Source organism: Sesamum indicum, linkage group LG4 (assembly GCF_026168435.1).
Source record: "Sesamum indicum cultivar Baizhima isolate 11 linkage group LG4, ASM2616843v1, whole genome shotgun sequence".
NCBI classification, from domain to species: domain Eukaryota; kingdom Viridiplantae; phylum Streptophyta; class Magnoliopsida; order Lamiales; family Pedaliaceae; genus Sesamum; species Sesamum indicum.
This window is the reverse complement of record NC_142660.1, coordinates 1,205,672-1,218,731: the sequence shown is the minus strand read 5'-3', so window position 1 is coordinate 1,218,731 and position 13,060 is coordinate 1,205,672. Positions and strand designations below refer to the sequence as shown.

General features: G+C 31.1%; 1 protein-coding gene across 1 annotated transcript; it reads right to left on the bottom strand.

The window, feature by feature from the left end:
* Nucleotides 1-919: 919 nt before the first annotated feature.
* Nucleotides 920-3,077, bottom strand: LOC105160043 (transcription initiation factor IIB). Its single transcript, XM_020693313.2, is given in 7 exon segments — nucleotides 920-1,071; nucleotides 1,153-1,229; nucleotides 1,299-1,387; nucleotides 1,471-1,622; nucleotides 1,727-1,856; nucleotides 2,114-2,138; nucleotides 2,720-3,077. Coding segments are annotated over 7 exon segments (942 nt in total). The 5' UTR covers nucleotides 3,049-3,077; the 3' UTR covers nucleotides 920-931.
* Nucleotides 3,078-13,060: the final 9,983 nt, after the last annotated feature.

Sequence of the window (13,060 nt, the reverse complement as noted above, 5' to 3'; positions counted from 1 at the left end):
GGCTTGTCGGGTCGGGCCCCACCCACTTTGCAATTGCAAGATATTGAAATAGGCACATGCTATTTTGGGTGGCTTCTCTCCACTTTCCTTTCTTTTTTTATGATTGTCGTTTCTGATGTGAATATTATATACATAAATTGGTTGAGGGTTAGATTTTCTCTTGTTCGATACTTTTATTTTTAAAATTCTTGTATAAATAATTATTAATATTATTGATTTATCAGATAATTATAGACGAAAACCCTAAATTTTAATTTTTATGAATCAAAAAGTTGTGAAAACAATTACAATTTAAATTGCCGAGCGTTCTACAAGAAATTATAATTAATTAAAAATTATTTTCATATAAGTTACAATGTAATACTATAGATTATGAAAAACATATAATTGAGGAAGCCACGTGTATTTGATCGCATTAGGTTTTGAACCTAATATCTGTACTATACGATATTATGGTCTTTATAAAACTCAAAGTAACTAATGTAAAAAGATTGGTTTGTATTATTTGCCTTAATTATGTTAATAAGGTCCGAATTTTATAGAACCCTTTTACACAAACTCGTATCTTATTTTCAAAAGAAAATCTTTTTTGGGAACTTACTGCATTTCTCATCTCTTGAACTCGTAAAAAACCTTATCTATTACTAACTTTACTCGTACGAAGCGTTCGAAACATTTATCAATCTTTGTCATTTTTTCTGTTTGGGAGCCTCATATTTCTGAGAGATCTTGCCACGTAAAGATTTCCTCCAAGTGATTTTTCTACTGATTCTTTGTGCCCTTTCAAGACTATTTCAACTCTAATGATGCGCAATTTTTTTTATAAGGGGTAATTTGCACATTTACAATATCACAGGAGTTAAATTACATTAAATCCACATCTTTATGGTATTCTGGATCCTGCACCAGCTCTATTTTCATTCTTCGCATTCTAGACACTACCGGGGCCGAGGTTCTTGAGATCCCACCCCTTCATGTAGCGTTCAGGCAGTATCCTATGTGCATACGGCTGGAGATCTCTGTAAGTGCTCTTGATCGTCCCTTCTCCTACCATCGTCACTCTAGCAATATCTGCATTGATGTACACCAATTCTGTCAGACAAGGAATAAGAATTTTGAGTTAAAATCTGATAAGATTGCATAGCTATCAACCTGTAAGAGAAATCTTTGAGCCCGTCAGCTGGTTGATCATGAAAATGACGGCTGCTGCAATGGATATAGGACTCCTTCTGTAAGAACGTCAACAGGTTATAACTGATGATATCGATGTGGCAAGAATCGTGCAAGAACCTAAGTACCTTATGTCGAGCTGTTCTGAGTTGTGGATGGTTTATCCGACAGTTCTAGTGTCCTCGTGACTCATGCCAAGTTTAGAACAGAAACGCTTCTGGGAACAAAAGAGGAAAATAATGTAAAGATGTAAAGGAAGATCTGTTTTGCAATCGATCACACAGGACAGTGCAAGCTGACCAGAAAATCTCCTGCATTTGCAGTTCCCATCTCTATGAATGATTTCCCCATCTCCACCTTCAGTTTTTCCTTGATGAACTCTACGGCTCGGTTGAATTCTTTCATTCCGGCTCGGTTGATGGATTCTCCTCCATTCACAATGGAGCAGATTTCTGGTGCGCGCTCAGGTTCACGAGTTTAGGGGAGTTGGCACAGAGGATTATATTTTAAGCCAGAGATTATAAGACAACGTCGTAAAAACATTTATGATAGGCACCTTTGACAGTTCGTGATTTGCCCTCTTGTCTGCAGGCGATGAAAATGCAAGCGGCTGCCAGAATTTCCAGTTTTTTCCCTCTTGTAGACTTCTGATCATGCAACTTTTTGTACATCTCGCAGGCTCGATCCTTGACATAAAAAATCAATTACAAATCGATGTTTTTGACTAGAATAATGAAATCAACGTGCAAGAACCTAGACGGTAACCTCAAAAATAGATTTCTTTTATACATTCACTAATCAACTAAGAACCTGCTGGTGTAAATGCCTGGCAAAGAGCATGAAACAATGACACTGGACAAGATTACACGAAAAATGCGAATTCTTGTATTCTTACAACAAATGGCGTATGATTCTTACATAAGAGGAGGTGTAAGAACCATACCTTGATTGTAGCAACAAGGCTCAACCTGCAAGAACAAACAAAACGATCATAAGATGAGTTGCAAATTTAAGCCACAATGCAAGACATGATCACATACTTAGGATCATGCAGCTTTAACAAAGAAATCAATATCTTCATCAAGAACATAAAGCAACAACATTGTTGCATGCATGCACACAAATGTTGAGTCTCATCCTAGACGAATTTACTCTCCCGATTCGTGATTTTAATCAACTTTGGTATTGGATATTTCAAGCTCTTTTGTTAGTAATCTATGTATATGTGATGGACTCAGTGTTTCTATTTCATGTTTTATATAAATCATTAAGTGTTAATAAGATGATGTCATAAAATGACGCCAACCTCTTTGGTTGACCAAATGGTGTCACCTCAAAATTTATGACAATTCTAATCTAAATGGAACTTAATCAAACCCGAACTAATTTTTTTATATATAGTTAAGAAAAAGTGCGCAACACACAAACAAATGATTGATTTATTTCGATCTTAGATAAGAATTTTCAGCACCCCACAAACAAAATCTTAAATTTTTGCGAATTTGTTATTTGCAATAACAAGAAATCATTCAACCAAAAGTCCCCGGACCTATCGGCCATATCCGCAATGATGTTAAAGGCAAACAGAACTTTGTCGGGATCAGGCCGGCGGCACACACGGGTCAGCCCAGAAACCGCACCACCGGACACCACCGTAGACAGGACGGTGTCGCCGAGGAGAGGATTAACGGGCGACCCGACACGGTTGGGGTCGTGACCGCCGGAGTCATCGGCGAAGTTCCGCCACTCAGCGGTCTCGTCGATGAACCGAGATTCCAGAACGAGGCCGCACTCCAAGCAAACGGCGTCGCCGGATGCCCTATCCAACACCACCGTAGTTGGCCGCCGACAATCCATACAGTAATTCTCCTCAGACATTTTTCGGAATTTGTTTTTTTTCTCTCCAGAATAAGAGTCAGGGTTTATAAGAGTGGGAGAATCTTGGGGGACTAATGGGTATATATACATTGCGGAGAGGGTATTCGGGCTGGGTCAGAAACCCTGCCCGCCACGTCTCTTTACCCGCTTGAAGGCGGTTAGCAGTAATTTAGCTTGCAAATACTTCCTTGAATTTGATTTCTCTGAAATTAATTGTTGTCAGTCTCTGTGATCATATAAATATAAGAAAAAAAATATAAGCAATTTTTTTTGTAATATTAAAAGTATTTGCGACAACTTTTATTTTTAAAGAAGTGTTTTTAGTAGAAAAGTCGAAAATATAACAGAATTAAAAGTGGATAGTGTTTGAAAAAAATATAAAAAATAGATAAAAATCAAATTGGATAGTATTTGTTTAATATTTGCACTAGTTATAATTTCTTTGACAAAAAATAATAAATTTTATTGCAATTAGTATATCACGTATTTAATATTACAAATATTTAATTTAATAATATTTTCAACTATGTAGTATAGTTGTTCAGTAATTCATGCACAATAAATAACCTTGCATGATGGCCGAAAAATATATTTATTAATTAATTATAACAATTTTAGTTTATATTTGTCTATGATATAGGAATAATATAAAAAATAAAATAAATAAATTTAAAATATTAAATATGTGAATTTATTAATATTGTTAGTGATAAATTATTCGAATTATTTGAAAATTCTAACATCAACTTCAAATTAGCAATTTTAAAAATAAAATAAAAGGGCAAAGTCGAAATAAGATTATTATATTGAGGGTAAAGTAGTTTAGCTTTTGACTTAAAGTGCTTTTTTTAGCAGCTTTAAAATTAGAAATTGACATCCCAAACACCTTAAAAGTACTTTTTTAAACCTAAAAGCTGAAAAGCGCTTTTAAGAAGCTCACGCAAACATTCTCATTGTAAATGAGCAAATTATCCTCCATAAAGAAAAGAAAGGATTATTGCACTTTCCTCCCTTAAGGTTTAGTGTAATTACACGTAGATCCCTTATGGTTTGAAAAATTACATCTAGCACCCTTGAGGTTTATTTTTGTGTAACAAATAAGTCCCTCTATTAGTCAAAATTCATTAAATTTGCTGATATTAACAAAAAAAATTTGAAAAAATCTATATTAACCATAGATTGACTTGTTATTGACTTATTGCAGGTCAAATAAATCTTTTTTTGATCAAATTACCTTCACATATCTTCACGTGTTAATGCATATAAAAAGGTATATCTACACTATCATAAGGTTAATTTAGTCTGGAAAAAATTATTTGACCTGTAATAAGTCAATAATCAGTCAATCGAGGGTTAATATCATTTCTCGTTCAGTTTTTTTTGTTATATATTAGAAAATTCAGTGAATTTTTACTAAAGAATGGACTTGTTTGTTAGATGGAAGCAAACCTCAGAGGTGGTAGATGAAATTTTCTAAACTATAGGGGGTCTACGTATAATTATACCAAATTTCAAGGAGGAGAGTGTGATTATCCCAAAAGAGAATTAGTATTTTTTTTTATCATAAAGGGGTAATTTGCTTGTTTACAATGTCATCGTGATAAATTGCATTAAGGCTAACAAAAACCATAATATAAGATGATTCTGGTACCAAATTTTTAATATTTACATTTATCCTTTGATTTATTTTTTTATTTTTTTTTATCATTATAGTAATTTTATTTTCTTTAATAGTGTCGCAATTACAACTTTTTTTTATTCTCAACCCACTACTTCACGTTCTCTTTTTTCGCTTTATTTCTCCGTATTGTTTTTTTTTCCTCACAAATTTTTACTTTTGATATATCTATAATTCATTTTTTCTTTTTTATCTTACTCAACTACTTTATTATCACGAACTTCTTTTTTTCTCATTTTTATCACACCATAATTATTTCTTTTTATAATTTTTTTTTATCTCATAATATAAATTTTTATTGATGCTTGCGAGAATCACTTGTGATGACGACTAGTAATAATTAAATAAATCCGAAATAGCCCTCAAAGATCAACTCATATCATTAGTATCCTTATAGGCCTTAATGATTTGTGGACCAAGCATGGATAGCCCAGCCCATAATTCTGATGGGCCCATAGGCTGTAGGCCCGTGAAGTTGGCGGTAACATTGGGCTTCATTCGTATTTGCACTTACCCCCTCCTGACATATAATTTATTTATACAAATTATTATTATTTTTTAAAAAATTACATATATAACTCTAAAATGTCCATATGATTATACAAATTATTTTTATTTTTTTATTATTAGAGGTGATTTTTGTAATTACACAAAAAATAAGGATACACATGCAAAACTTAATTGATCAAGTATATAGACATATACATACATAGAAAACACACATACAAAATACATATACACATACATGTATGTATGTATATACCATACGCTATAAAACTCCAGTTCAATTAGTTGTACGTATACATACGGTTAAAATTCTGATAAATTATCCTATATTTCATGCAAAAAAAAATTATAAATAATAATCCATTTGTGTCGAAATTACAAGAACACAAAACCCTCCTAATTTTTCAAGAGTGAAATTAAAATAAATATACTAATAGTTAAGAAAAAAATAAATTCAAAATAATTAAACTAATCCTAAGTAATATATCCATTTTCCAACTGCAAATCCACTTATTTTATTTATTTATTATTATTTTTGATATGTTAACAGCTAAGTTCATTTAATGCAAGTAACATGGTGCATCACACAAGGTAGAGAGGTCCACATGTTTTCTTAATACATTGTCATCTTATTACATCTCTTGCAATAAATATTTCACACACATATGATCATAAATGTGCATATTCCTATGATTCCTTAATCAGAAAATAAATAAATCCAATGCCAATAATGCAATTATACTATAACCCACTGATGGCTTACAATTTTCAATCGGAACAATGTCATTTGCAGTGTTTGATTATCTTAAAAAAGCGGGACAAAAAATATGATAATAACAAAATAATTGTGCAACACACCAAATATAATAATATGGTGGTGTTTGCTATGCGCGACTCAAAAAAATAAAACAAAAAGGATAAAGTAAAATGCGATATGGTGAAGGAATCTTACTAAAAGATTATTTCGGACAATTTATTATAAAAATTCAATTAAAAAAAAGGTTTAATGTTACACAAATATTTAAATTTTTAAATAATAAAAAAATATTTATAATTATATTAAATTTGAAAAAAATAAGGTAGTTTACTCTAAAATGTGTAATGTATAAAACATGACATGTAGTAGTAGATAGCATTTCATGCGACTCCCTGTCACCCACTGGTCCATCTAAAGCGAAGAGTCTGCCTTTTGTCAGAAAAATTATTTAAATAAAATATATATAAAATTGCTTGTAACGGTCCAACTGGTGATGGTGATTGCCTTGTCAGAATTTCCTGCTCACATAATCTCTACATTTTTATATTAACAATAATTATGACAATTAAAAGTTAATCTCAAAATTTTACAAAGTTATCTTCTTCTTTTTTCAAAAATGTCCCCAACAAAAATTCTTATTACTTAAATAAAATTCGATTAAATTATATTAATTACGAAACAAAGTATAATACGATTATTGTGTGGTTGATCATTGTTCGTAAATTATATATCAATTACACGATAAATATATTATATTTGTCATATAATTAGTTTAATGTTAAATAAGTGATATGATATTTTCAAGTTTTGATAATAATATCATTTTAAAAAATAATAGTTACATATTGTACACATATATATATATTATTACTTTGTCGTCATAAATAATAATAAGGGTACATCATGATTATTTGTAATAAGATATAAATGTCTCCAATTAAAAAGAAAAATACCTCATTTTATAAGGATTCGCATCTTCGAACTTTCGATCGGGTCAGTCTCAATGGACCCATAATAAAGAACGTTAATCGTCTGACAGGTTTCTGCCGTTAGAGATTGAGTCACGTTGACCAAGTAAATTAGCACATTTGACCCCGTAAATATATTAATTACATTTTATTTACGGCAAAACACGCTTATTATAATTTACGAGTATTGAGTATCTCTAATTTACGAGTATTTTCCACTATAAATAATTTACTAACTTTGAAAGAAAAGTTGACAAGCGTCATCAAAATCTATGCGGAAGTTGTCAACTTTTAGTGCGTGTGAATAAATGAAAATTTGGCCTCTGGATGGCGCCGCCAACTTAGGCTTTACCCTTTTTCTTTTTCATTTTTTTTAATTTAAAAAAAAAACATAAATTTCGTCATAAAATTTATATCAACACTATTGAATAGACAAGTAATTTTAGCATTAATTACGATTAGATCCCTTTTGAATGTGTACAATCACACTTTTTTTCCAAAAATATTTCAGAATTCACTTACACTTTCTTCGAAAATTTATCGTTTATATATGATCTCCTTCTGTTAGTATTTAAACGAAAAATAATAATGTCAGCAAAAAAAAAATCATACAAAATTTTAATGTTATCCTTATTTAATATTCTCATGTACGTTTTTATTTTTTGTATTTATAAATGTACAAATGTAATATGTATATATGGAGTTATGTTAATATTATTATATCTTTTTCTCTTACAAGTACAAAGTTATTATATGGGAATGTTGAAAAGGGGTAAAATCAGAAATTTATGTAATTTTTCTAACAATGTTAGTATTTTTTTTGTCCAAAACTCTAATAAAAGAGAATTATGTATAAATAATAAATTTTTAAAGAGGATCTAAGTGCAATTTTAATTTTTTTTTTTGGAAAAAGTATTGTTAGAAAGAGATCTAAGTATAATTAATTCATAATTTTATGACAAACAAAATAATAAAAATTATATACTGCAAATTACTATACAAATTAATTAATACCCACATGCGTTGAACTCGAATTTAAGAATATTTTTTTAGTCACAGGTCATGATATATTTAATTTTCCCATTGAGGCGAAGGTCTCCTTTCTAATTTAAGCCTCTCGACTAATTTATTTTGAAGAAAATAGAATAAAAGATCAAAACATTATTTTAAAAATCAAATTGGGATGATGGCAAAAAAAATCAAATAAAAGATAATATTTGTCATAATGTCATTAGTTGGTGAGATGGATATTGACTGAGTGTATCTTATCATCAATTGATAAGATGAGAACGCCAAAATAAGAGTATAAAGTGAGTTATAAGTCTACGTAGTTGACTCTACTATAAAGAGAGAACCCACAAACTCAAATTAAAATATCAGTTATCATGTTCTTTTGGTCATGTAGTTAATATACCCTACCTCTCAAAATACTATTAGTTGTCTATTGGAGACAACCAAATAATTTCGAGAATTTAGAGTGTGATGTTGAAGAAAATATCAATTGTCTTCTCTTGACGGACCAAGAATTACGGAACTGAAAAAGTGGTTAGATCTGTTTGTGAGGCCAAATTTATTCATGATACTAGGCATATTGCAAAAGGAAGTCCATTTGTAATTCGAAATCCACAAGGTTAACAAGCTAACACTCATATCAATATGTTTGATGTAGGAGCTTATGGAAGAGGCTGGATCGGATGCTTGTAAATGACAGATGGCTTGCTCACTGGCCGAATGCCTTTTACAAGAGCCTTCCACCGCGCACGTCGGACCACTCCCCACTTGTTTTGAGAGGGAACCCAGGTATTCCTCATGCTGGTCCTTTTCGGTTAGATAATTATCTTGATGCATTACTAGATTTTATTCCTTTTGTTCGTTCTATATGGAGAGATAACATTGTTGAGAATGCAATGTTTGTTGTTACTAGAAAGTTGAAGGCACTTTAACAGATATTTCAGCCTCAAAGGAGGAATAAGGGGGATCTCTCTCTTAACTTGAAACTGCTGGAGAGTTCCTTGCTATGGCACAAACTTTAGTACAAAGAGAACCTTCATAACTCCTTATTGTTATGTCTTGAACATTATTGTCGTATTGTGTACATGAAGGCGGTCAAGCTAGAACAACGCATGCTACAACAAAGAGCTAAGATTCAGCTACTTAAGGGGGTGATCAATGCACCTGGGTCTTCTTCAGGAAGGTGGTAAACGGGTCTTACAAATTACTGCCAATAACGGGCATGTTTGCACGGACCTATAGGACATTATTGATGACTTTGGGGTTACTATCAGCGGCTGCTTGGGGGTTGATAGAGATGAGCGGCATAATGATATTAGATACCTGAAGTCCTAGGGTCGACACATTATTATTGCGGAGGAAGCTTCTCAGCTTGTGACTCCAGTTACAAAAGATGAAATCAAGAATACTTTCTCTGATATTACAGAGGATAAGTCCCCAGGAACGGATGGTTATTCATCTGGGTTCTTTAAAGCAGCTTGGCTAATTATTGAAAAACAAGTATCTCAAGCGGTAATGGACTTCTTTATCAACGGTAGATTACTCAAACAGGTCAATGCCACACTGCTCACACTTATTCCAAAAGTGCAAGCATCGGCTGTAGTTGCTGACTTTCGACCATCTCTTGTTGTAATGTCTTTTATAAGGCCATTACTAAGATTATTGTGCAGTGACATAGGCCACTGTTGGATCATATCATCAGTCCTTCACAGAATGCCTTCATTCCGGGATGATCTATCAGTGATAACATCTTGTTGACGCGTGAACTTTTCTCTGGTTATAATCAGAAGCGCCTCCCTCCCCGATGTGCCCTAAAGGTTGATCTCCACAAAGCTTACAATATAGTGGAGTGGGACTTCTTGCTCGCCACCCTGAAACTATTTTGATTTCCGGATCGATTTATACGGTGGATTGAGGAGTGTGTAACCACAATATCATACTTTGTTTGTCTTAATGATAGCATTCAAAGGTTCTTTACCGGGGCACGTGGGTTGCGACAGGGAGACCCGATATCTCCCTATTTGTTTGTTATCATCATGGAGGTTCTTCACATGATACTAAAACAACTTATTGAGCATGATGCAGGGTTTCAATTTCACTGGCACTGCAAGGAGATTGGCTTGTTCCAGTTATGCTTTGCAGATGACATCCTCCTACTCTGCAATGCTGATGAAACCTCTATTTCTATCTTCTAACGAGGGGTGCAAGTGTTTGCTTCACTGTCTGGGCTTCATGCTAACCCGATCAAAGTCAGCTCATTATCTCAAAGTCGGCACTTGAAAACTATGAGTTGTTGTTACAGAGATTGGGTTTCCAAGAAGGCTGCTTGTTAGTATCAATGGTGGACAGCTTGAAAACCATTCCCATCTATTTTTCAACTATTGGTATTCACACTGGTGCATCGCAACTATTGGGAGACAGGTTCGGTTCCCTTGGCTGCACCATAATTGGGAGTTTGGCATTCTTTGGGCGGCAAGGATGGAGAGGCTGCCATGTGATCAATGTAGCTTATCGAGGATTATTGGGATTTCTGGTCTACCATTTGCGACAGGAGCGCAATTGAAGAAAATTTCAATACATTGAGAGGACACCTGAGGCACTAGCTACTATAGTGATAGATGAGATTAGACTGCGTATTACTAGTGCAGATTTATCTTGCAATATTAGCACTATAGTGTTGTATAGACTCTGGAGAATATCTTAGCATTACCACACGGCTACTTTATAATTGTATGATTGTAACTTTATTTATAAATAAAATTTATACTTATAAAAAAAAAGTATGTTTGACGTGGAGATATTATATCTAAATATGCTTGCGAATGATTAATTAAAAAAATAATTCTTTATTATTATCTTTATTATTAATCCAAATTACTTAGAATATATATTTATCATAAGATTCGTTTGAAATAATATATATATATATGTATTTCAATCAAATTTGAATATATGATAAAATAAAAGAGTGGAATATATACGTGAAAAATAAAATAATATTTGAAATCCGAATCTGCAACAATAATAATTAAAAAAAAATATAGGGCATATCCTTTGGTCTGCAATAGATTAGTGGTCTTGGACTGCTAAACCTACTTTTTCTATAATCTCACTCTTCTCTTTTGCTTTATCCCATTCCCATCCACATTCCCCTATTTTTTTACATTCATAATTATGAGCACATGACCTTCCATAAAGTAACAGTTAAATTGCAATGTGCTTTTTTTAAATTTGGTTAGGAATATTTTCTTATTATTTAAAAATTATAAATATTTTAAATATTTAATAAAATTATTTAATTTTTAGATAAAAGTTTGAAATTATCGAGTTTGTCTTTACTGTATTTTAAAGAAAAAAATTAAAATTTTGGATGAACTGGATGAAAATACTTGAAAAACTAAAAAAAAAAATATCCACTTAGTTATTATTTTTTTAAAAAAAATACAAAATTATAATTCATAATCCACAAAGACATTTTGATCAATTCACTATAGAAAATTGATGTAAATCTAATAAAGACTAATAGATTGGATTAATTGTTAGACGACTATTAAAATCAAGGTGATATTTGTAATTTTCAAACAACGATAAAGTATTTGTAATTATACAAAATCTCATAAGACCCTAAGTTAATAAATAAATACCCAATACACTCTCAACCTATTCAAATCTTCTCTTTTCTTGTAGCGGCGGATACGTAATTACATAAATATCTCAATAAATTAATCAGTACATCAATTCAATTAATACATTGCTATAATTGAGAATAATTAAAAAAATACAATAAACTCATATAGAATAAAGTAATAATCATATGTTTGGTGGGACTCGAACTTGTTCATAAAATTCCAACTTTAATCACTAGACTAAGACATCATGAAATATTCAAATCTTCTCTTTTATATAAATATATGCAAAAATATCATATTATATATATCAATAATAATAATAATAATAATAATGGATTAATAGTCACTTAATTCTTGATAATGCTTAGCGCATAACCACTAAATTAAAGTCACTTATAATTAATTAGTGAGCACTTAATTAATCATAGGATAAGGTGTGTAGATTAACACATTTGAAATTAATCGCCGCAATACTTGACTTAGTTTCCACAGCATGCCAACATTTGATTTCAATTGCATAAATTGGCTTTCAAAACTAATATATATATATATATATGTATGTATCCCATTATTATTATTAAATATTTGTACCAAATTCACTTTCTTTTAATTCAAGTTTCTAATTATAAATTTATTTATTTAATATGTATACTATATCCATAAAAATAATTTTTTTTATGTACTTGGTCTATGTATACTACTTTTATTTAGATAAAAATTTCAAATTTAAACTAAAACGGACCCGAAACTCAATATACCAAAATATAATATCAACAATAAAATATCAGGTGATAATTTAAAAGATAGTTATATCTACACTTTTTAATCTATGATCAGTTTAAATAAACTATCATTGCTTTTGAATAATTATACATACACCCCCTAAAACGTTAGCATCATTCCATGTTAGGGGTGGTTTTTATAATATGCAAAAAAATAAGGGTTGTTGCGTAAATAAATTATATGATAGGGGGTGTAAATATAATAATTTTTAATATCGCCACTATAAAATATATATTAAGTGACAATAATTTTTTTAAATCTTGTCATTATATAATTATTAGTGATGAAAAATATGCATAAAGTTGTAGACATAAATAATAATTGACACATTAATAATGACACAAAATATAACGAAAATAATTATTTGTTATCACCAGATCGTCCCTAATAACTGACAATTTTATGCATAATATTTTTGTTCATAAAAAACTATACAAAATAATAAATTGCAAAATTCATCATTGTGACAGAATAAAAATTGGTATAATTAAATATATATAATTAGTGAGAGTATATTTTATTTTAATTTCATGTGGACAAAAAGTTAAGTTTGGTAATTATTAATAATTTAAAGAATGGTCCATAAAATGCCCGAAAGAGATTAGCTGTTGGCGTGTGAATAAGATGCTTATTCCAATACATACTACTGCTACGGCCCCAACGCGTTCAAACCTTCTCT